Source organism: Lathamus discolor, chromosome 8 (genome assembly GCF_037157495.1).
Source record: "Lathamus discolor isolate bLatDis1 chromosome 8, bLatDis1.hap1, whole genome shotgun sequence".
Classification (NCBI taxonomy): Eukaryota; Metazoa; Chordata; class Aves; order Psittaciformes; family Psittacidae; genus Lathamus; species Lathamus discolor.
Genome location: NC_088891.1, coordinates 21,678,645 through 21,700,147, shown reverse-complemented (window position 1 = coordinate 21,700,147; position 21,503 = coordinate 21,678,645). Strand labels below are relative to the sequence as shown.

General features: G+C 59.5%; 3 protein-coding genes across 8 annotated transcripts in view; all 3 read right to left on the bottom strand.

Annotated features, from left to right (window-relative positions):
* Window positions 1-5,660, bottom strand: part of CPEB1 (cytoplasmic polyadenylation element binding protein 1) — a 38,469-nt gene extending 32,809 nt beyond the window's left edge. The window contains exons 1-2 of one of the 3 annotated variants that reach the window (XM_065688663.1): window positions 5,525-5,660; window positions 585-762 (exon numbers count right to left, since the gene is read on the bottom strand). In XM_065688663.1, the coding sequence (XP_065544735.1) occupies window positions 585-762; window positions 5,525-5,539 (193 nt within the window). In that variant the 5' untranslated portion in view covers window positions 5,540-5,660. Of the gene's footprint in view, window positions 1-584; window positions 763-5,084; window positions 5,196-5,524 lie in introns of those variants that run through there. The other 2 variants (XM_065688662.1, XM_065688664.1) reach the window with 2 other exon arrangements.
* Window positions 5,661-6,673: 1,013 nt separating this feature from the next.
* On the bottom strand, window positions 6,674-17,700 carry AP3B2 (adaptor related protein complex 3 subunit beta 2). Of its 2 annotated transcripts, none has more exons than XM_065688590.1 (27): window positions 17,481-17,700; window positions 14,954-15,029; window positions 14,790-14,864; window positions 14,547-14,642; window positions 14,301-14,461; window positions 14,102-14,168; window positions 13,435-13,617; window positions 13,157-13,333; window positions 12,859-12,956; window positions 12,501-12,555; window positions 12,278-12,349; window positions 12,052-12,114; window positions 11,702-11,834; window positions 11,509-11,618; window positions 11,258-11,434; window positions 10,987-11,173; window positions 10,768-10,886; window positions 10,480-10,591; window positions 9,864-10,056; window positions 9,624-9,795; window positions 9,487-9,541; window positions 9,043-9,149; window positions 8,704-8,935; window positions 8,498-8,582; window positions 8,139-8,236; window positions 7,355-7,493; window positions 6,674-7,147 (listed from the first exon to the last, which is right to left on the bottom strand). In XM_065688590.1, exons 1-27 carry the CDS (start codon window positions 17,657-17,659, stop codon window positions 6,997-6,999), a joined length of 3,372 nt encoding a protein of 1,123 aa, XP_065544662.1. In that variant the 5' UTR covers window positions 17,660-17,700; the 3' UTR covers window positions 6,674-6,996. The 2 variants fall into 2 exon arrangements, with proteins under 2 accessions (XP_065544662.1, XP_065544663.1); XM_065688591.1 differs by lacking the exon at window positions 17,481-17,700 and adding an exon at window positions 15,623-17,021.
* A 1,207-nt stretch (window positions 17,701-18,907) lies between these two features.
* Window positions 18,908-20,853, bottom strand: LOC136018877 (uncharacterized). 3 transcript variants are annotated; one of them, XM_065688536.1, is made up of 7 exons: window positions 20,774-20,853; window positions 20,589-20,606; window positions 20,065-20,139; window positions 19,909-19,926; window positions 19,442-19,643; window positions 19,129-19,361; window positions 18,908-19,055 (listed from the first exon to the last, which is right to left on the bottom strand). In XM_065688536.1, the coding sequence occupies exons 2-7, from the start codon at window positions 20,604-20,606 to the stop codon at window positions 19,035-19,037; spliced, it is 567 nt and encodes a 188-aa protein (XP_065544608.1). In that variant the 5' UTR covers window positions 20,774-20,853; the 3' UTR covers window positions 18,908-19,034. The 3 variants fall into 3 exon arrangements, with proteins under 3 accessions (XP_065544608.1, XP_065544606.1, XP_065544607.1); XM_065688534.1 differs by having other exon boundaries at window positions 18,908-19,361; XM_065688535.1 differs by lacking the exon at window positions 20,065-20,139 and having other exon boundaries at window positions 18,908-19,361.
* Window positions 20,854-21,503: the final 650 nt, after the last annotated feature.

Below are 21,503 nucleotides of genomic sequence, written 5' to 3'. Positions count from 1 at the left end.
TGCAAGATGGCAGATACATGCCTGCTCCCCTTAGCTGCTGAAAGCACGAACTTGCAGTGCTGATTTCGTAATACCAAGCCTGCTTTGCAAGAAAGTCCTCACTCACCTGCATTGCTTTGGTGTACTCTCAAATATACAATTAACTGACCTGTAGCAAGCATTTATTCAAAACTCTTTTGCATTTTCAATGTAAGCAACAGGTCAGCCATACTAACTGCTAACAGATTAATCCTGCCTCCAGGAGAGGCAAACTAAAGGAGCCTGCTGGAACTAGCTATACCAGGAAAGAGCTCACATCCTCCCCACACAGTGACCCACAGCATCATAGGGAGTGTAGGCAAGACTTCCCAGGCACCCCACACTGCCAGGAAATACTTAGATTATTCTTTTCAGGCACACAAGTGAAGTCCTCAGTACCAAAACATCATTAACCCTGACTCAAAGAAGCTCTCTGGTCACAAACACATGCCAACACCCACACCAAGAATCATCACCACACACGTTCACTGGGTCCCAGCAAGCAACTCCCCCCTTCTCCAGTCCCAGATCCTCCCTCCCACCTCCATCCCAGCCAAGCCCATCACCTGGCAGGATGTCACATTTGTTTTTTGTGACAGGTGTGGTGCAGACTCCACTGAAATCCAAAGAGTTGTCCAACATTGCATTTATCCGGCGGAATATATTTGCATTGCTGCAAGTGGAGAGTGCAGGGGCACTAGGGCTATCCCAGCAGTCCTTTATGCTCCTCCCAGGATCTTCTTTCTGGTAAAAAAGAAAGAATATTGGTCTCAAGCAGGCTACTACTCACCACTTAGTTCTCAGCACCTTGTGGGAAGTCTGGATTGCCTCCAAGACTAACATTAGCTTTAGCTCTAGGTCTTAGCAACACTCAAGTGCAATTCTTAATATTAAAGAAACAATTAATCAAACGGGCCAGCAATTTGTCAGCACAGCTCATCAGACCAGGCCTGCCCCAGCCACAGCAGGTACCAATACACCATGGCTGGGATGAACTTCAGACTAATAGCCACAGCACACAAACTAGTTAGGTTGCTACCATGAGCTCTCCACTGCTTCTGACCAGCACATCACAGCAGTAAAGTGGAGAACTTACTAACCTTCATGTGCCTTCTCCCCAGAACCAGCCTCCTGACACTGGGGGACAAGAGGAATGCTTACAGTGAAGGAAGCCACCATGAAGAGCCACAGTAGCTCCTCCAGTGCATGGTACCCACCCATGCTTGGGAGCTTTGAATGTCGCAGAATGGCCCCAGCCAGTAGCCAAGCAATCACTTCAGAAAGCAGACTTGCAAACAAAACAAGTGGCTTCCCAGGCAATTAAACAACCCCAAATCCTGAGGTCTCCCTCAGGAAGGCAGAAAAATCAACTCTTGATCTTCCCTTCTACCTAAAAGAAGCAGCTCCTGACCACAGAGGGAGATTACCCCAAACCAGCTCTGCTTCAGCACAACCCTCCACAGCCACCAATCTACCAGCACTGAGGTTTTGGGACCATCCCAAACCACCAGAGCTCTTGTAAAACTATCAGAGCTCTGCATGATAAAGATCAACCCCCTCCTGCTTCTTACTGCTGGTCCAGACAACCAGCAACTGCAGCTGCTTCCCCCAGCTCCTCTTGCAAGCTACTTCTGCATCCAAGCTTGTTTCAGTGCATCTGCACAGCATTCCAGCCTCTGCCAACCTAGAAGGCTCTAAACTTTATCTCTAAGCAGCATTTCTGGACTGAGGGCCAGTCTGCCTGCCACCCAAAAGCCACTGCAGCACAGCTCCGCTCCTGAACATGCTGAGCAAACGCTATCACTGGCAATTAAGACCCACATTAAAGAGAACAGCAGGAAGACACAACCTTGCCAGTCCTGGCCTCCGGAGCAGAATCCTTGCATTAAGCAAATCGAGTTAAAGTCAGATTCAAAGACCTGAACTGCAGCAGGGCTGGCAAACAAGCACCTGCTCCTCCCAGACACACACAAACCTATACCTCTAAATTGGGCCATGTGTACTTTTCAAGGAGACATTTAATACATCTACCTTCTGTATGCGGTCCTGCATGTGGTTTGGTCCTGACTTCCCTAACACTTACCCTCCAGCTCAGCCACTGGCAAGCCTGAAGCACCGACCTGGCTCTCCTTCCAGATGATCCCTTACCAAGCTTTCTAGTATGCAGCCTATGGCAGGTCTAAACCGAATTTCACATGCACATAGGATCTTTAGCCCAGCCTAAGCGTGTAACTTCCAGTTCCCCCCTAAACCCTGTCATTAGGAGTAATTTTACTGCTACAATGCAGGATGAGATAGTTTCCTCCACAGAGAGAGCATTTAGCTAAAAAACAAAGGAAACCCTTTCCTGGAAGGAGCAGGAATAAGTTGCTGAGCTGTCAACACACATGATGCCTCCAGGCAGGACCTGAACAATTAATTCAGGATCTCAGACCCTTAAAAGACTATTAACATCTACTCAGTACAGGGTCCGGGATCTTTTATCTATTGAGCGGCTCAGCCCACCCCCAGGTAAGGTCCTGGCATTCTGTGGGCACAATGCAGGAGCATTCACAAGCCAAGAGGAAAACATGGGAGGGCTGAAGATGAGTTTCAGGCAAGAGAAAACAGGCAGAGCAAGCTTTAAGTCATCTTTATAAAAAGCAGCTGAGGAAGCTGAAAAAGCTATAAATTGAGCTGAAAGAAACTCAATTTAAGAAAGTACTGCCAGTTATCTTTAATAAAAAGTGCCACGTTAGGTGTCTTTGGCACAGGGGTGAAACTCCGTATTCCAACCCTGTTACTGCTAAAGAACCACCCCCAGCAGAAGGGAAGGCATTTCCCTCGGAGTTCGTGCTAGCAAGACAAAAATAAACCCGAGCAGCAAACCAAATGCCTGTCCTGCTCCTGCTCAGTTCCCAAAACTGGCAGCACCAGTGCTGCTACAAACAAGAGCAGAAAAGAGTAAGAGTACAGCCAAGAATCTCCAAAAACATTCCTTCCACTTGCAGCACTTTTACCCTTAAGACTGTCAAATATATCCTAGAGATACTGCAAGCATCCCAGACACGGGAGCTGGCATCCAACCCCTCGGAGGAAGTGGCTTGTGTCTACACCTCCCCCTGGTAAAGCTCCTCCCTAAACCCCTAAACAGAGATACTCCTTGGAGCCGATATCCTCAGATCTTCAATGCATACAAGGCCCGAACTCCTCAGCAGCCTGGAAAGTCCCTCGGAAAGAGTGTGCAAATGTGTAACTGGAGAATACATCCATAGCCTTTAGTCTCACCAAATAAAGCACAGGGAAATATCACGCCCGAGGCTGCATCCTCCAGAACCTGCTCTGTTCCCACATCCCCAAGCCAAGACAAGCAAAGGAGCACTCGAGCCCAGCAAGGATTCACTTCCAGTGCTCCATCTTGAATGATTTCACAACAGTTAAACACACACAGGCTTCTCTGGCAGTTCTCCACACAGCAGCAGTTACAGCCCAGGCACAGAACTGGTGATCCCCCACTTCAGCATCACAGACACAGCAAGGTGAACCTCAGACAGTAGTCCACTGGATCCTGGCTCAGCTAAACCCTCAGGCAAGAGCCCGTATCCATGCAGGAAAATGCATCTGCAGGATGCTATGAGGATTTGAAGAGGGCACTGTCAGGTTCCAGACACTTCTATCATTCCAAAAGCCACCAGAGATATCCAAAGTGAGTGGAAATGAAGGCACCTCCACAGCTCTGAAGCAGACTCACCTGCAGGAAACCTACAGGTAATGAAATCCCAGGGCTAGGCAGAACCCACAGCAGTCCCACACGTGATTAGGATAGCCTGTTCCTCAGGGAAGTCATTAAACACAGCTCAGCTACTGGTATGGCCAAGATCCACATTAGCTCCTAGGGATGCTCTGCAGCAGGGAAAGCTTCTCCACATCAGCTACAACTCAGCCTTTGCTTCTTATGTCTTTTGTCAAAATCCCACCCAGGCAGCACCACACCAATGCCAGAAGGGGTTCTTGGCACTGCATCTACAGCCAAAGGGGCCTCAAACCCCCAAGACAACATGCAAGATGCTCTTAAAATGGTGCCAGTCTCAACATAATCAAGCCAAGGTAACTCCACACTTTGATGAAAGGTAGCTCTTAAAAGTCCTTTTATACTGGTAAGTTTCACTTCCCAAGCTGAAGTCAGCTACACCAGTTTAAAGCATAATATTGGTGAAACTGGTCCTACCAAGCAGCAGCACTAATCAAGCAACACCCCCACCACTACAGAGGGAGGGCTAGGATAGCCTGCATCGCACTCATGAAGGGCAAGCTTCAGCAGCTTCCCAGATGGGGAGGTCTGGGACACACCTGACTGGAATCAAGGCTGGAAAGGATTTTGATGGTAGCACTTTACAGGGGGGTACTGACTTCAGACCAGCACCAACTTCACCAGAACTCCTGTTTCTCAGGAAGTTTCCCTGCCAAGGCACCTACTTTATGGTAATCTTTTCATGAAACAAGACATTTTGAAGCCCTCGCTCAAGCAATACCACAGCTGTGTTTCAGGACATTATAAAAGCAGAATAAGGTTTTAGTCGGTTTAGGAAGACTTGCTGTTTAGGGAAGCTGCAGCAAAGCAACAGGGTCCTTGAAACTCAGAAAGCCCAGCTCCCACCCTTGGCATATCCAACCTGAGCCCCTCACCAGCACCCCAGCTGCAGCACATATCATCAGCCTGCCACAAAAGCAGCTGCGACAAGTGATGATCGGTTTTAGCTGGGGAATACTGGAGGGTAGAAATAAACATGCTTTTCAGAAACCCTCTTGGCCACACAGCACAACCAGGGACCAAGTCTCCTGGGCCACCAGCAAAGCCCTGCTTTGCTACATGGAGCTCAGTCACTTGGTTTGAAGTTAGAACAGCAGCTCCGTTTGCTTTGCACGCTAAAAAGGACAGCTCAGAAGCACTCACAACCACTTGCTGCCAAGCAAGCCCCCGAGCACCTCCAGCCAAAACGCAGCCCAGCACCAGGAACTCAGCGCCTGCAGCTCGGTTCACCCCCAACAACCTGCGATGAGGGCCCCCACGGGCACCACACACCCACCAAACTGGGACCAGGGGGTTCTTCCAGTACCGGCTTCAGCCCTGAAGGCGGCAGGGGCTGCGGATGGGCTCCCTGAGGTGAGGCGCCCTCAGGGTCCCCCGTTCTCCCGGGGCACGGAGCCGCCGCACCTCAGGACATCTCTCCACAGCGGGACCCGGCTTCGGAGGCGGGAGGGGGTCGAGCGGGGCCTCACCCCGCGGCTCCCGCCCGGCCCGGGGCCGCTCCCCGCAGGAGCCCGGAGGGCCGGGGCCCATCCCCGCTCCGCCAGCACCCGGGGAACGGCCGGGAGCCGCCTCAGCGCCGCTGCCCCCCCCGCCACGCCGTCAACGTGTGAAACCACGTGACGGGGAGTCCTTAAAGGGGCCGCGCCCGCCGCCTCGGCTCCGTGAGGCACCGGGCCCGCCGGCACGTGTCCCTCCCGGTCTCCCCCCACCTCTCACCGGCGGGAAGGCCATGGGCGGCGCTGCGGGCGGGCGGATCCCGGAGGGGAGGGGAAGGAAGCGGCAGCAGCAGGGAGCCCTGCCCGCCCCGCCGGCTTTTATGTGCCACCGCCCCGCCGGGGTTGAAGGGGGGTGTGTGTGGGGGGGGCGGCTGCTGAGGGGAGGGGCTACGGCGCATGCGCGCGGGGCCCGCCCGCCGCGTGGTGCGCGCCACCGCCCCCCCCCAAATCGCTCCTCCCGTGTCCCGGCATGCCCCGCGCGGGCGCGGGTCCCGCGCTCCGCACGACGCCCGGCGCGGACGGGGCCGCCGGGGCCGGCTCACGGCGGGCAGCGGGGGGAACCGGGGCTGCCGGGGGGAGCGGGGGGAACCGGGGCTGCCGGGGGCTGCCGGGGGGAGCCGGGGCTGGCGGGGGGAACCGGGGCTGCCGGGGGGAGCGGGGGGAACCGGGGCTGCCGGGGGGAGCCGGGGCTGCCGGGGCTGCCGCTGCCGCAGCCCGCACTGGAGTGGGGGTTTCCCGGGGGAGCGAGCCCGCGGCGCCCCGCAGTGGGGCGGAAACGCGGAGGTGGCTCTGTCCCGGCACCTGCCCGTGCGCCGCCGGCCTCCTCCCGCTGCGTGACCCGCCCGTGACCAGCCCGTCCCCTGCGTCCCTCGGCTCCCTCCCTGCCGGCCGCAGCCGCGGGGCACCTGGGCTCTCCGAGCCCACCCGTGCCGTGCTGCAGCGGGCGCTTCTCCGCCTTCTTTTACCTTTCTAAGCCCAGTTTGGAGACGAAAACCTCCCCAGAGCTGGCTCCAGGGATCCCTCCCGTGACGCTGCAGAACAGCCCCGGCCCTGACGCTGCGGGCGTTTCTGCCGGCAAAGCACGAGCGATTCCACTTGGAATAGAGCTGGGAACCTCCCAGGACTCCTCAGATCCCCGGATAGCACCGAGCGCCTCCTGTCCCCTCTGCCCGGCCACGGGGTGTTCACCCCCACCTGTGCCCGTGCGGGCTCTTCCCCTGGAGCCAGCAGCCCTGGGGGACTTGTGTGTTCCACTTGCCGGTCCCTTGATGTCCCCAGTGCTGGCCCAGGGGAGCCGGCAGAGGCCAGCGTGGGGCAGTTCGGGGCTGATCTGGCTGCTGCGCACACAGAGCAGAGCAGGGGAAGGGAGTGGGTTTGAGAAGAACTTTATTGGGAGGTCCCGGCCATAATAAATAGGGGTTACACTGGGAGATGGGGAGAGGGGCTGGGGACTGGAAGCACGCTGTGCTCCCACAGGGGCTGGAGCCGCCACCACCCTTCCGAGCGGGACATCACCCTGCATCCTATACACTCCATCCGGCTCCTTCCTCCCAGCAGCGAAGCTGGCCCAGCGGTCACTGCCTGCTGCCCCGCCGGGGATTGGAGCGGGGAACAACCCAGCAGGAATCGGGGCAGGGAGCGTTCTGGGGAGCGGTGTGGGGCAGAGCAGGGTGGGAGGGCAGGGCCTGGCTGTCACTGCGCCAGGGCCTGGGTGATGTCCTTCACCAGCATGGTGCCGATAACCATCTTCTCGCTGTTGACGGTCAGCTGGGCCGCAGCGCCCTCCCATCGCTCCAGGGTGATGAGCACGAGGCTCCCACTCGTCATCGTCTTGGCTGCGAACCTGCCCACCGGTGAACACAGGGTTCAGGGTGAGCCGCCCCCCTCTCACCCTCCTGTCCCCCAGGATGCTCCAGTGGGAACCAGAGAGGCGTCTGCCACCCCCGGCCACCATCACATGTGGGTTCACGCAGGCTTCTTGTCCCAGAGCAAGCCTTGAGTGATGTGCCCTGCTGTGATTACTGTGGGACCGGGGAGGTGACAGCGCTACCTGTACTCGTTGTTGGCACCGCAGGGCACGCGGCCCACGTTGGCAGCTGAGCTCACTTGCTGGACGATGGCGTGGTCGCTCCGGCACTTCTCGGGCAGCGTCAGCTTCTCCGTGATCTCGCTCATGCCCGTCAGCTTCCCTGGAGCAGGCAGCAGAGGCACCTGCCTGTCTCTGGCCATGTATCCAGCAGCCCTGTGCTTGCCAGGCCCTGTTTTGGCATTCCCAGACCAAGCCCCTCCAGCTGCCAGCTCCCTGCATCTCTGTCCCCCATGACATCCCAAGCTGCCTGCCCTGCTTGCTCCTCTCCAGCCTAGCTGACAGGGATTCAGGAACACCTTTCTTCCACAGCTCTTACTGGGCTCATCCCTGTGTCGCTGCCCAGTGGCAGCGTTCCTGGGGATGGGCTCATCTGCTCACCAGCAGCAATGAGGCCGGGTGCCACAGGGCACCGAGCACCCACCACTTAGCACAGACCCCTGTCTGCTGCTCCTCCAGGAGCGGGGGGATGCTGGGCCAGGCTGTCCCCGTCACTGGGATCACCAGGGGTGGCACGAGTCCTCCACAGTGTGCAGGGACCTGGTGGGGCCACCCTGGTACCAGGGCAGTCACCGCAGTGGGATGAGGGGGCAGAGCTAGTCTAGGGACCTGCCGAGCGGCCACTTACCCTCGCCTGGCCTTGCGAGGTGCTCTAGGGCCACAGTGAGAGCGGCAGAGGGGACAAAACGGGGCATGAACATTGGTACTGGGGTGGTGGGTGCCTGTGCAGCCCCTGTCCCCCACTCACCCTGCTCCTTCTTGAATTCGTTCTCGCTCATGAAGACGGGGGCCATGAGCTCCCCGACGGGCGGCTGGATGGAGACGTAGAAGTGGCGCGTGTGGGTGCTGGGGAGACAGGCGGGTGGGGGGGGGCACACGCTCAGAATGTCCCTCCCTGTGTGCCGCTTCCCATCCCTGCCCTGGGCAGGCAGTGGCTGGAGGGAAACTGAAGCACAAAAGGCCTTGGGAATAGGGGGAACTCGGGCTGGACCTGGTGCTGCTGCCACCTTTTTGTCTCCCCCCAGTTTCTCCCCTCCCTTGAAGGATCCAGGTGCCTGTCCTGCTGTCCCCCATCCCCAGAGCATCCCTGGGACACTGGGCACTCACCACAGCTGGAAGTTGGCTGCCTGTGTGGAGTCGCAGAAGTCGATGCCCATAACCACGTTGGCCGTGTCCCCGGGCGCGAGGCACTCTGAAACCACAGTGCTGCCACTGCGTCCCGTGTCCCCTCCACCAGCCAAGCCCTGTCCCTGTTTCCCCCCCTCACAGCATCGCAGCCATGCCATGCCGTGCCGTGCCGTGCCGTGCCGTACCGATCTCCGGGAACTCCTGGATCCTCATCCCGGAGAGCAGCTTGGGCTCACTGACCCGCAGGCTCTTCACCTCGGCATCAGTGTTGTTGGAGATCTGGATGTGGACGGCCACCATGTGGGGGTCCCCCGGGAAGGGCCGGCGGCTGAAGCAGTACTCCACCGAGAGCCCCTCACCCGCCATGCGGTGCAGCAGCTCGTAGGTCCTCACCGCACCGAACGCCGGGCTCAGCAGCTGCCAGGGGCCGAGGGGCTGGTGTGGGATGCTGAACCCCAGCCTGCGGCCCCCATGGGGAACAGGGGTCCTGGGACACCCCGGGAAGGGCATGGGGGGACACTTACAGTGGGTGTCAGGGACGTGTCAGTGAGTGTGAGGCCCTCCAGGTCAGTCACCAGGCTGGTGGAGATGATGCTGCTGGAGGGGACGGGCTGGGGAGGAGGGGGGGTGACTGCAGGGGTGGGGGGAAAGGGTTAACAGAGCTCTGACGAGTCACAGTCCTATGGGGACAACCCCAGTGGCCCCATGGGACAGCTGCATGGAGACAGCCCTGGGAGCACACCTGCATGGGGACAGTCCTGTAGGAACAACCCCAAAGGCACAGCCCCGCTGGCACAGCCCCATCTCCCACAGCCACCCTCGGGGGACAAGGGCTGCCCACCCCACTGCTCCTCGTCCCAGTTCTGCGGCTCCCAGAGGGCCGGCGGGGCCCTGACCTCACCGACTGCTCCTCAGTTTCCCCAGTGCCACTGGCACAGCCACCCCGTGTGCCCTGGGCAGGCACTCACAGTCATCCAGGTCGAGCAGGGAGATCTCCTTGGGGCCGGCCCTGCTTCTGGGGGGCTGCGAGGGGCAAAGAAGTGGGGGGGGTGTAAATAGGAAGTCCAGGTGTCCCCGCGCTGCCCCAGCCCAGCCCGGCCCTCACCGCCTTCCTCTGCTTGGCCTCTGCCTCAGAGCCCGACTCGGAGCCTGAGGAGCTGCTCTCGGAGGTGCTGGCCTCCTCTGATGAGGTCTCGGCATGGCCCTTCCTCCCCGGAGCTGCCTTCTTCTTCTTGGCTTGCTTTGTCCCCTCCTCTTCCTCCTCATCCTCGCTGGGGCTGTGGGGAGAGCCTGGCTCAGGGCAGGCAGAGGCTTGGCCGGGGCTCCCCACTTTCCCAGGGGGTACCTGCCCGCACTCCCCGCAGCTGCCTTCCGGGAGCCTTCCTTCTCTTTCCTCTTCGGCCTCTTCTCCTCCTCCTCCTCCTTGTCCTCAGACTGCTCCCCGCTGCCTTCCTCCTCCTCTTCCTCCTCCTCCTCACTGCCGGAGCTGGAGCTGGAGCTGCTGGAGCTGCCGCTGTCCTCACTGACAGACTCAGGCTCTGCGGGGGGCACGGCTCAGCCCTGCTGTTGCATCCCCCCCATGGTCCCACAGCTTCCTGCTGCATCCCACTGCATCCCCCCAGCCTCCCCCTGCATCCCCGCAGCCTCCCACTGCATCCCCCTGCATCCCCCCTGCCTCCCACTGCATCCCCCTGCATCCCCCTGCACCCCCCAGCCTCCCACTGCATCCCCCTGCACCTCCCAGCCTCCCACTGCATCCCCACACCCGCTGCTGCCTCCCCCTCACCCTGCTGCACCCCTGCACGCCTTCACTGCATGCTCTTCACTGCATGCTCCCTCTGCATCCTTCTACTGCATCCCTGAGCCATCCCTCCATGTCCCCTGCCATGTCCCCACTATGATGGGATGCCCCTATGGCAGTGTCCCCTGCCCCATGCCCTGCCATGCCACTGGGTCCTCACCGCTGTCCGCTGACTCCGTGGGCCCTGACTCCCCGTCTGAGTCGGAGTAGAAAGGTTTCTCCGCCTTCTCCTTCCTCTTCTCCCGGCTGGTGCACTTGGTCCACTCCGGAACCTGCCAGAACAGGGCTGATGGAGCGGGGCCATCACCCACCGGTGGGGACCCAAACAGCAGCCCTTGTCCTGCCCCTTCCTGCGCCCAAGTGGGGTGTGGGCACCTTCTGGGACCCTGTGAAGATGAACCCCTGCCTCGGCCCCCATGCACCCAGCACCCTGGGGAGCTCCACGCACCTCCACGTTCCTCACAGAGGGGTCAGGGGCCTCGTCCGGCCAGTCAGGCAGCTCCTGGTAGCCCACAGCCTTGGCGTTGAGCAAGTGGGACAGGGAGCCCAGCTGGAAATGGTCCCGGTCTAGGGCAGGGTGAGAGGGGGCAGCAGCTCAGGGGTGGCCATGCAGCACCGTGCTGACAGCTGGCCCTGTGTCCCCATGGCCTGTGAGCAGTGGAGGTACCTTTGAAGGAGGACTCCAAGATGGGAGCAGGCTTTTGGGCCAGGAAGAGCTTCTTGGCGTATTTGTTGAGGGCCCCGCTCTTCTCAGTGGGCACGATGAGCTGGCGGATGAAGCGAGCCCGGTCGCGGATGTCGTAATTCTGGTCATACTTCGCCAAGTTGAGGACATACTGGGTCAGCAGCTTGCTCTGCACCAGAGGATGTGCTCAGGGCCAGCCTTTCCCTCCACACTGGGGAAACTGAGGCACATTGTTGTGCCACGTCACCGGTACCTGCTTGGAGTTGGTCAGGTACAGCTTAGCTGCCAGGTTGATGACCTGCAGCTTGACGATGTCCTCCTCGTTGGTGAAGGACTTGGCCATCTTGCGCAGCACGTCGGGTGCGATCTTGGGCACGTGCTCGCAGTACTCACCGATGAGCCACAGGATGCTGGCCCGCGCCATCGGCACCTGCGAATGCCCCCACGCACGTGGCACCGCTGCCACTGCCCCGGGCCCGCGGGTCCCGCAACGTCCCGACCCACCTGGATGTTGTCGGTGAGCTTGGCCATGTGCTTGATGATCTCGCTGTGCTGCGCCGGCTGCATCTGCAGCAGCTTTTTGATGACCACCACGGATTCGGCCACCACCAGCTCTGTGGGCAGAGACCTCGGCCTCAGGGGGGTCCTGCCCCAAGGGTGATGGAGCCCCTGTTTGGACCCCACCGCAGGCACTCACCATCCCGGTTGGAGAGGAGCTGGACCAGGCCGTTGAGGCAGGTGTCTCGCACCTTCCCGATGTTGGTGGCACAGCGCCCGATGGCTTGGATGGTGGCTGCCACAAAGTCCTTGTCCATGCTGCGGATGTAGGTCTGTGCAGGCATGGGGGGCACACACATGACATGTCACCCACCTGCCGGTGCTGGGCACGTCCCCATGTGGTGGTCACACATTTGGGTTCTTTGGGGTTGCCATGGCCTCAGCCCACTCCTGCTGGTCGGGCCTCCTCTATCCCCTCCATGGTGAAGTTTGTGCACCCAGAGCCATGCGGGGTGGCACCCCAGTGGCCTCAGGATGACCGTGGCATACCTGGAACTCCCGCAGGATAGTGGAAATGTTGGTCTCATTGGCCAGGTTGGTGAGGACCTCCAGCTGCAGGAAAGATGAAGAGATGAGCATCAGAGGGGCATGGTGCTGGGGCACAGGGTCCTGCCTGTCCTCTTATCCCCAGGTCGTGGAGGACAGCCGCCCCATAGAGAAGGGCTCTGTGAAGCCCCAAAGCAGTGATGTGTTCTGTTGGGTGTTTCCAGCTCACCTTGAGGATCTTGATCTGTGTGGGGTCCGTGGAGCGGATGTAAAAGCTCTTCAGGTATGGCTCAAACATCCCCTGCATGCAGAGCCAGTGGCATTAGTGCCATCCCTGTCCCCTCCTTGCCAAGGCCACCCGCAAGCAGCTGGCCCTGGTGACCCTGCTGGCTTGCCCTCATTCCGCTCCAGAGTCAACAGGGCAACTCTCCCACATTGAGTAGGAGCCTCACCCGCCGTTTGATGGACATAGTGGCCACGTTCTGCAGCACGACATACTGCACCTCGCTGCAGGAACAAAGAGAGGACACCATCAGTGGGGCAGAGCCAGACCTCCCCAGCCGGTCTTGTGAAAATGGGGCAGGACCCATCACCAAGCTGGTGCCACCATGACGCTGCCACCCAATGTCTGGATTGGGCCAGGCCAATCTGTTTTGGTGATTCACCCCAAGCCAATGTTCCTGCAGGGTCGGGCTTTATGGGGCTCTCTCCTAGGGTCTTGAAGCTTCTGATGGGTCCCACCAAGCAGGTGGTGGGGTAGGGAAGCCCTGCAACCCAGACCTGTGACTCCACAGACCTGTGACCACAGACCTGTGACTCCGCAGGAGCCGCACCAGTGCCTTGGCGATGACGCCAACCTCTGCCTTGGGTGCCAGGTGGAAGTAGAGCTGTGCCACGGCCATCACCACCTGCGGGGGCGCATCCAAGCGTCAGCCAGTGGGCACAGGGACACCCTGAGGGGTGGCTGCGTCCCCCACGGCACCTGGGGGAAGCCTGACCCTGGGTGTCCCTCAAGCACCTCGGTGGCTCCTTGGCCGGTGGGGACATCATAGGCCCCAGGTGATGGACACCACTGGTGGCCTCAGGGGATGGAGAGTGGGGGGCTCACCGCAGCATTGCGGCTCTGCAGCAGGGGTTTGGTGTTGCGCAGGAGCAGGCGGTGGTCAGGGTCCATGACATAGGGCTTGCGCTTGGCCAGTGAGGCTGCCTCTGCCTTGGGGTCCTTGGTGTCCTCCTCCTCGGAGCCATAGAAAGCTTTCTCGGCGCTCTCCTCCAGCAAGGACTCCTGTCAGGAGGTGGGACACCTTGCACCCCCCCCAGCAGCACCCCTCCTTTCACCCCACCTCCGCAGGGGCTCCAAGGGCACCCTGAGGATCCCACGCTCACGTTCTGGTTGGGGCTGAGAAACTGGGTGCGTGCATAGCGGGTGAGCATGTTGATGATGACCACCTGCCCCCATTCCTCCACGTCGATGAGCAGGTTGCACAGCTTGCGGTAGTTCTTGTGGATGAGGTCAATGCGCTCCGGGCACACCTCCTCGAATGCCATCACCACGCTGCCGGCCACTAGCTGTGGAGGGAAAGCCCGGGGTGACTCACCAGGGTGGTGGCATCTTCGTCAGGGTGCTGGCTTGATGGGGATGGTGGCATCCCCGTGAGAATGCTGGTTTGGAGGGGATGGGATGGCAGCTCAGTGGAGCTGGTGGGATCCCCACGAGGGTATTGGTCCATTGGGGACAGCAGGGTCCCCACAAGGATTCCAGCTCTGCAGGGCTGGCTGCATTCCCATGAGGATGCTGGATTAGTGGAGATGGCTCCATCTGGATCAGTGCGGATGGTGGCATCCCCATGAGGATGCTGGCTTCGTGGGGACAGTGACATACCCACAGAGATGTTGGCTCTGGGGATAGCTGCATCCCTGCACTGTCAGGTGTTGGATCAGCGGGGATGGTGGCATCTGCAAGGATGGCTATATTCCTATGAGGGTGCCAGGTCAGGGGGCATGGTCACATCCCTGGATTTAGGGGCAGGGGGGACCCTGGCACCCTGCTCACCGTGGTCTTGTCCGCCAGCAGCTTCTCGATCACTTCGATGAGCTGGTCCTTCTGGTCCGAGTCGAGGCTGTGAGGGAAAAGCGGGGCAAGTGGGGCCAGAGCAACCCCCCATCCCTGCGTGTCCCTGCCTGCACAGCACAGCTGAGACCCTGCACCCTTGTTGATGCCCCCCAAAACTCAGCAGCTGAGCCCCCATTACCTGTACAGCTTGGGGATAGCATGGGCGGCTGTCTTGCGCACATAGGGAGACATGTCTGAGGCGGCCTCCTTGATGGCCAGCATCATGATGGGCACGATGATGGGCACACGGATGCTGGAGAGGACCCGCAGGGCGCTGGCACGGATCAGCTGGTTGGGATCCTGTGGGGACATGCAGGGGCTGCAGTGCAGCCATGGGAGGCTTGCTGCTCCCCCAGGCTCCCCCCAGGTGCCCAGGGCAGCCCACCTTAAGTCCTCGCTGGAAGGTGGAGATGGAGAGCAAGGCCAGATCCTGCTGCTCCTCTGCATAGCGCACCAGGTAGACATACACCAGCTTCTTCACCTGTGAGGTGAAGGTGAAGGTGAAGGCTGTCAAGCCACCTCAGAGCCCCGCAGAACCCAGCCCATCCCCAAGCCCTGCCTGCAGGTGAGGCGCCAGACCCTGGGGACACCGATGGATGCCACCAGGGCCACTCGAGACCTTCCTCACCTCAATGTTCTTGCAGGCAACGTTTTTCACCACAGCTGGGAAGAGGTCGGAGGCGTTTTTACCCCGGGCGATCATCTAGGGGTTAAAGGAGCAGCATGACTCCGGCTGGCCAACAGGGCACAGCACAGCTTGGCACCAGCAGCACCCACCCGTCTAACACCCACCGCCACGATCCTCTTCATGGCCTCCAGCTTGAGCGAATCCTTGTTGCTATCAAGCATCTCCTTGAGGTCATCGTGTCTGCACCACACGGGGGCAAAAAAAAAATCCCATTTTCCATTTTTAGCCATTTTGAACCATTTTTAGGTCTCTTTTCTTTTTGCTCCCAGCCTGCCACTGCCACCAGGGTGACAACAGAACCTTTTCCCATGCAGTATTGATGGGGACAGGCATCGGGTTACAGCCAGGTGAAAGAGGAGACGGAGGGACCAGTGCAGCTCTGTCCCCATCCTGGGCACTGGGACAAGACCCTAGCCCAGCCCAGCTGTGGTTGTTATACCAGGATGTCCCCACATCGCTTTCCAAGGAGCAGGTGCCCATCACCAGCTCCATCCTGGCCGCACTGTGTTCCTTGTCCCATCCCTCATGGACACGATGGCATGGATGTGCCAGTGCATCCTGATGCAGAGCCCTTCCCTGGTCTGGGAAAATGCCACCCGCCTTTTCTAAGGCCGGTTGTCACCACTGTCTGCTTTCCTAAGGACATCTGTCCCCGCCAAACCGAGGAGACCTGTGCTGTGTCCACCTGCAGCAGCTGGGGATGGCACCCATGGGGCCATGCTCATCCAGAGCCACCGTCAATGGAGGGTGCAGGCTCCTTGGAGGGATCTTACCGCAGTGGTGGCCCGGTGCTGGTGGCCACGGTGGGCTTGGGGCTGGCGAGCAGCCGCAGCTCGTCGGCTTGCAGGGCGCTGTAGCAGGCGGGTTGTCCGGCCTCGGTGGCCAGCACCGGGCTTGTCACCTCCTCGGCTGTGTCACCACCCGCCAGTGGCTTTGCCGGCCCAGCCGGTAGCTGCCGCAGCAGCTTCTGCACTGGTGGCAGGGACAGCATGGCTTTGGCCAGCAGTGGTGGCCGTGGGGATGGTGGCAGGGCTGTGGTCCTGCTCCTCCTCCTGGCACTGCCACTGAAACCTGACGTGGGGTTGGTGTTGGATTGCAGACTATTGCAACGCCCTTGCCGGTGGACAAGGCCACCCCAGGGTATCACATCCCAAGTGATACCCATCCTGCAGCAGGGCTCAGGGACACTGCAGGGAGCACCTTCCCCAGCGCCAGGGACCCCCGCACAGGCAGTGGGGTGGCACAATGGGACATCTGGGGTTGTGCCACCTGCGTGACACTTCTCTTGCGCCATGCATAGTTCACGGGGATGGTGGCAGAGCTGGTGTGGCCACAAGGGGATGGGATCTGGTGAAGGGCAGTGATGGGGACACTGCCAGGGGGGCCAGGGATGGGTGGACACTGCCAGCATGGGGGACACTGATGGCATGTCACTGGGGGAACCTGGCCAGACTGGGGAACACTGGGAACAATGCCAGGGTGATCGGGACTGAGGGACGCTGCCATACCAGAGAGTGCCGATGGGGCAGGGTGGTGGGGACCCTGCTGGACCAGGGAGCACTGATGGCAGGTCAGGGCTGGAAGGACACTGCCAGCAGGGGCCAGGGGACACTGCCAGCCCTGGGGCCAGGGGAGCACTGCCAGGCTGGAGGACGCTGCCAGGGGGCCAGAGATGGGGGGACACTGCCAAACTGGGGGACAATGCCAGGGGCTCATGGAAGAGGTGGGACACTGTGAGATGGGGACACTGCCAGGGGGCCATGGATAGGGGAAACTGCCAAACTGGGGAACCCTTCCAGCATGCGGGACTGCCAGCAGGACAGGGATGAGGGGACACAGCCACCTTTGGGGACACTGCCAGTGGGTCAGGACTGGGGTGTCCTGCCACATTGGGGGACACTATCAGGCAGTAATGACTGGGGGGTCAATGCCAGACTGGGGACAACGCCAGGGGGTCAGAGGTGGGGGATACATCCAGACAGGGGAACACTGCTGCAGCACTAGGGAGCGGTCCAGGGATGAGGGTCGCTGCCTGAACAGGGGACACCATCCGTGAGTCAGGGAGCAGTGACACTGCCAGAGGGCCAGGATGGAGGACACGGCCAGGGCAGGGGGGTCAAAGGGACCTGCAGCTCCGGGGATTGCCCCCCGCCCCAGCATCCCTGCCTCCTTTCCCCTAGCAGCCTGCCCCACGCAGAGGTGATATTTCCCAGCTCCCCCCCCGCGCTGGGGATCTCGATGGGGGGGGGGGGGTAGTTACAGGGGATACCCCCAAAAGCTGCAGGAGCCAGCAGACCGCATGGGGGGGACACGGTGCCTGTGTGCCTCCAGCCCAGGGGTGGGGGTGCAGTGGGGCGGGGGGGGTCCCCCCGCATCCTCCCCGCCGCACTGTCTCCAAAACCTCGCAGTTTGTCCCCAACAGCCTCCCTGGCCTTTGTAACCTGCAGTGGAGGTGGTGTGACCGCGTGCCCTGTCCCCATCCTCATCGTCATCCTCATCCCGTCCCCACCCCACGGGCCATGGACACCCCGCAGCCGGGTACCGGGCCCCCGCCGGGGACAGCGGCCAGGCCCCGCGGTGGCAGCCCCCGGCGCGGCTCCGCCGCTGCCCCAGCTCCCGCCGCCTCCCCACCTCTTGTAGTCGGAGGAGAAGATGCCGCCGCTGGCGGGGTCGTGGCCGTACTCGGGCTCGCCCAGGCTGGAGGCCCCCCCCTTGTCCTCCCCGTAGGCCGGGCTGGCCGCCATGGCGGGGGATGCGGGCGCGATGCGGGCGGGATGCGGGTGGGATGCCGGGACTGATGTCAGCGTCATGCGGGGCCGGGACCGCCCAGCGCTGCCCGCGCCCCCCGCCGCCGGGGATGCTCCGGGGCCGCTCCCCGCCTCTCTCGGGGGTCCGCAGCCACGCACCCCGCGCAGGGTCGGTGCCGGTGAGCGGCAGCACGGCAGTGATTCAGCGCGTTATTAGCGGTGTCTGGGTTATCTGTCATACATCAGAACTGATTGTACAATCATACGTGTTCAAATTATATCAGATGATATTAAATCAGATGATACTATATCATGTGACGTTGCATTATATTATTATTTCATACATAATCCAGTATTTCATACGTATACATAGTATACATTATATATTATGTACTACCGATTATATGCTACATATACCACATATTGCATTTATACATTACAGTACACTATAATATACTAGATTATATTAATCAGATGATATTATATATATTATATGTTTTCCAATATTATATTATAGAATCATAGAGTGGTTGGGGTTGGAAAGGACCTTATGATTGTCTAGTTCCAACCCCCTACCATGTCATGGACCTAGACAGTCCATATATGATATAATATATACTAGGTAAATGTTATACATTATACATTAAACATATGTTATATCTGTTATATGTCACATAACATTATATGTTATGCAATGATGCGTATAATATTATACATTATAAATTATATATGTTACATGTTATAAACGTTTGTTATAAATAATACATTATACACTATACATGTTATGTTGCATATGTCATTATATAATGTTATCTATAATGATAGATAACATTATATTGCAGATCATATTAATTCCATCATATTCTATATTACATCATAATATATAGTCTGCATTCTATATGATATAGTATATGCTAGGTAGTATATGATACACAATGTATGATGTAAATATTATGTAATACATTAAATTATAGTATTCTTACAATAGTTGACATTCTCCTATTACCAATACTGTTGTTGTTGTTTGCAGGTGATCATTGCTACTGGCAATGTTTTAGTTCTGCTGTTCCTGGGCAGCGGAGCAGCCCCAGTGACTTGCTGCTCCCCAGGCAGCTCCCACCCACCACGAGATGCAAACAGGCACATCTCAGGTAGCAAGTTGTAATAGAGCATCTCATGAGCGCATGGCAATTAAGCCACACAGGCAGAAATGACGTCCCCTGTCCCACTGCCCTGCCCTTCGTGCCCGGTGCGGATGGGCTCCCGCAGCCCTCCTGGGAATCCTGATTAAAAAACACAAACCACACTGGGTTGGCGCGGGGTCTCCATGCAACCATTTATTGCTATGTAAGAGGGAGGACAAAGCTGCTGGTGCAACACTCGTCCCACAGGAAGGATGCTCCAGCTCCGTGTGCCCCTGAGCACATCACCACCTCCATCACTGCAGTGCTGGGGATGCCTGGGAGACAAGGCGGGCTGTGGTGACACATGGCCGGGGTGGGTGTCGGGGTTCCCAGGGTGGTGGCACCCACCGTGGCACCAGCGAGCTGGCCCAGCCCCAGCAGGGTGAGGGCGAAGTGGACGCAGTTGCAGGTGACAGCGTCGTACTCCACCGGCTGGTCCATGGCCACCCGGATGCGCTGCCGCAGCACGGCCACGTCCATCCCTCCCTTCCTCCGCAGCACCTTGGCCGGGCCCCGTGACCGCAGGAGGTGGCTCTTGCTGTGCTTGGCCACGATTCCTGATGGGGACATCCCTGAGCTGCCTGTAGGGTGAAGGTGATGCTGTACCCCATGTCCCTTCCATGGGGACCTCCCTCCAGCATGACCACCTCCTGGGGCTCACCTTCCAGGTGGATGATCTCCCCGTCACCGCAGTAGACACCAGCGTGGGCACCCCACCAGCCAGGGCCCCCCGAGGCCAGTGGGAAGAGAAAGAGGTCCCCGGGCTCGGGCTCAGCCACCCCATTGGGGACCACATTGAAGTGCTGGCCCAGCAGCCCCTCGCAGAGGAAGAACGCCGCTGTGCTCGCTGCCCCAGCTACTGCCTGGGGACCCAGTTGTGTTTCAGGGACACTGGTACCCTGGCGACACTGGCAGCATCACCAACCCAATGGCTCATCCCCTGTCCCCATGGTGACTTGGGCACAGTTTGGGACTCAATGGATGGGGAATCCTTCAAGAAGGGACCACCTCCTCTTGGTATTGAGCACCCTTGGGTGCTGTGGAAGAGGCTGGGCATGCAGGATTTGGCCCTGTTGTGCCAGGGGTGAGGCGGTCTTTGCAGGACACAGAGGGAATGCCAACACTTACCTGCCTGGAGTTGCTCACCTGGAAGGACAAACGTGGTGTCAGCCCCAGTGGTGCTGGGAGATGGGACCCAGAGCACCAGTGCCATGGCTCAGTCCCTGCCCAGACCGATGCCACCCCGTGCCCAGTCCCCACATCAGCACCCCAAGCCTGTCGCACCCAGGAGCCCAGCCAGCGCTGGGGTTGGAGGAGTGGCGCATCCCAGGCTCGCAGGGTCTGCACCAGGGAGCTCACCTGTGGGGAGAGGGGCAGAGCAAGCCTGGGACCCAGCCCTGCTTGCACCCATCCCTGCTAGCACCCATCCCTTCTACCACCCCCCATTCTAGCACCCATCCCTGCTGGCATCCATCCCTTCTTGCACCCATCCCTGCTAGCACACATCCCTTCTACCACCCCCCATTCTAGCACCCATCCCTGCTGGCATCCATCCCTGCTTGCACCCATCCCTGCTAGCACACATCCCTTCTACCACCCCCCATTCTAGCACCCATCCCTGCTGGCACACACCCTGGTAACACCCAGCCCCAGGCCAGAGCAGCCTCCCAGTACCCATTCGCTGCCCCTTGCACCCCCAGACTCAACACTGGTCATGCCCCCATTGCAGGGTCTCTGGGTGCTGGGTGCCACAGTAGAGGGGTGCCATTGCTTTGGTGCAGGTGCTCTCCTAATGGCTTCCCCTTTACCTGGGCAAGGAGGTTCATCTGCAAGGAGAAAACATGACAAGCAGAGGCTGGGGACATGGGCCCATGCCCAGCCCCACCCTGGGGACCTCTGTGTCCCCAAGCAACCGTGGTGCCACGTCTCCCTGCTGAAGCCCGAGCAGGCACCGTGCCAGCCCTGGTGCTCATGCCATGCCCCGCTCCCTCACCTTCGGGTGCCTCCGAGGTCCCCTCGCTCCACCGTGGTCCCCGGGCAGCTGCTGCTCCGAAGGTGGACGCAGGGCAGGCTCTCAGCCCGCCCCAGCGAGCACCGCGGTGGCTCTTGGCACCCACCGATGCCCGGGAATGTGCCCAGACCACACAGACCGGCCGCACTGTGGCACGGAGCCATCCCACAGGGCCAGTCTCAGGGGCCCAACCCAGCCTCTTGTGGCATTTCATCAACAAACTTCTTGGTAACCCACGGAACGGTCCCGCGGCCGATATGCACATGGCCAGCGGCCACCAGGCTGGGGCTAAAACACCACCTGGTGCCAAAGCCTCTTGGCCTGCAGGTGGCCACCAGCCTGTCCCCAGCCCCTGTCCCCAGGGTGGTGCGTGCCTGGGTCAGCTCCAGAGTCACATTAAACTTTAATCTTGGTGCCGTGGGGTCAGTGGAGGCTTTGGCAGGGCTTGGAGTGGGTGATGTGGGAGCTGTCACCCTCTGTCATCGAGCAGCGCCAAAGCATCATTTATCATCCAACAAACAAGAGCTAATTACAGCCGAAATCGGAGCCTGCTTGGACACAGCTCAGAGCCAGGAGGCCTCGTTAACCCTTCCCAGCCACCTTCAATCCACCCTCAACCCTTCCACACCTCCATGTCTTCTGCTTGCTCTTATCCCGTTCTGATCCCCACCATACTCTCCTGGTCCCTGTTGTCTCATCCTGATGCACCCTA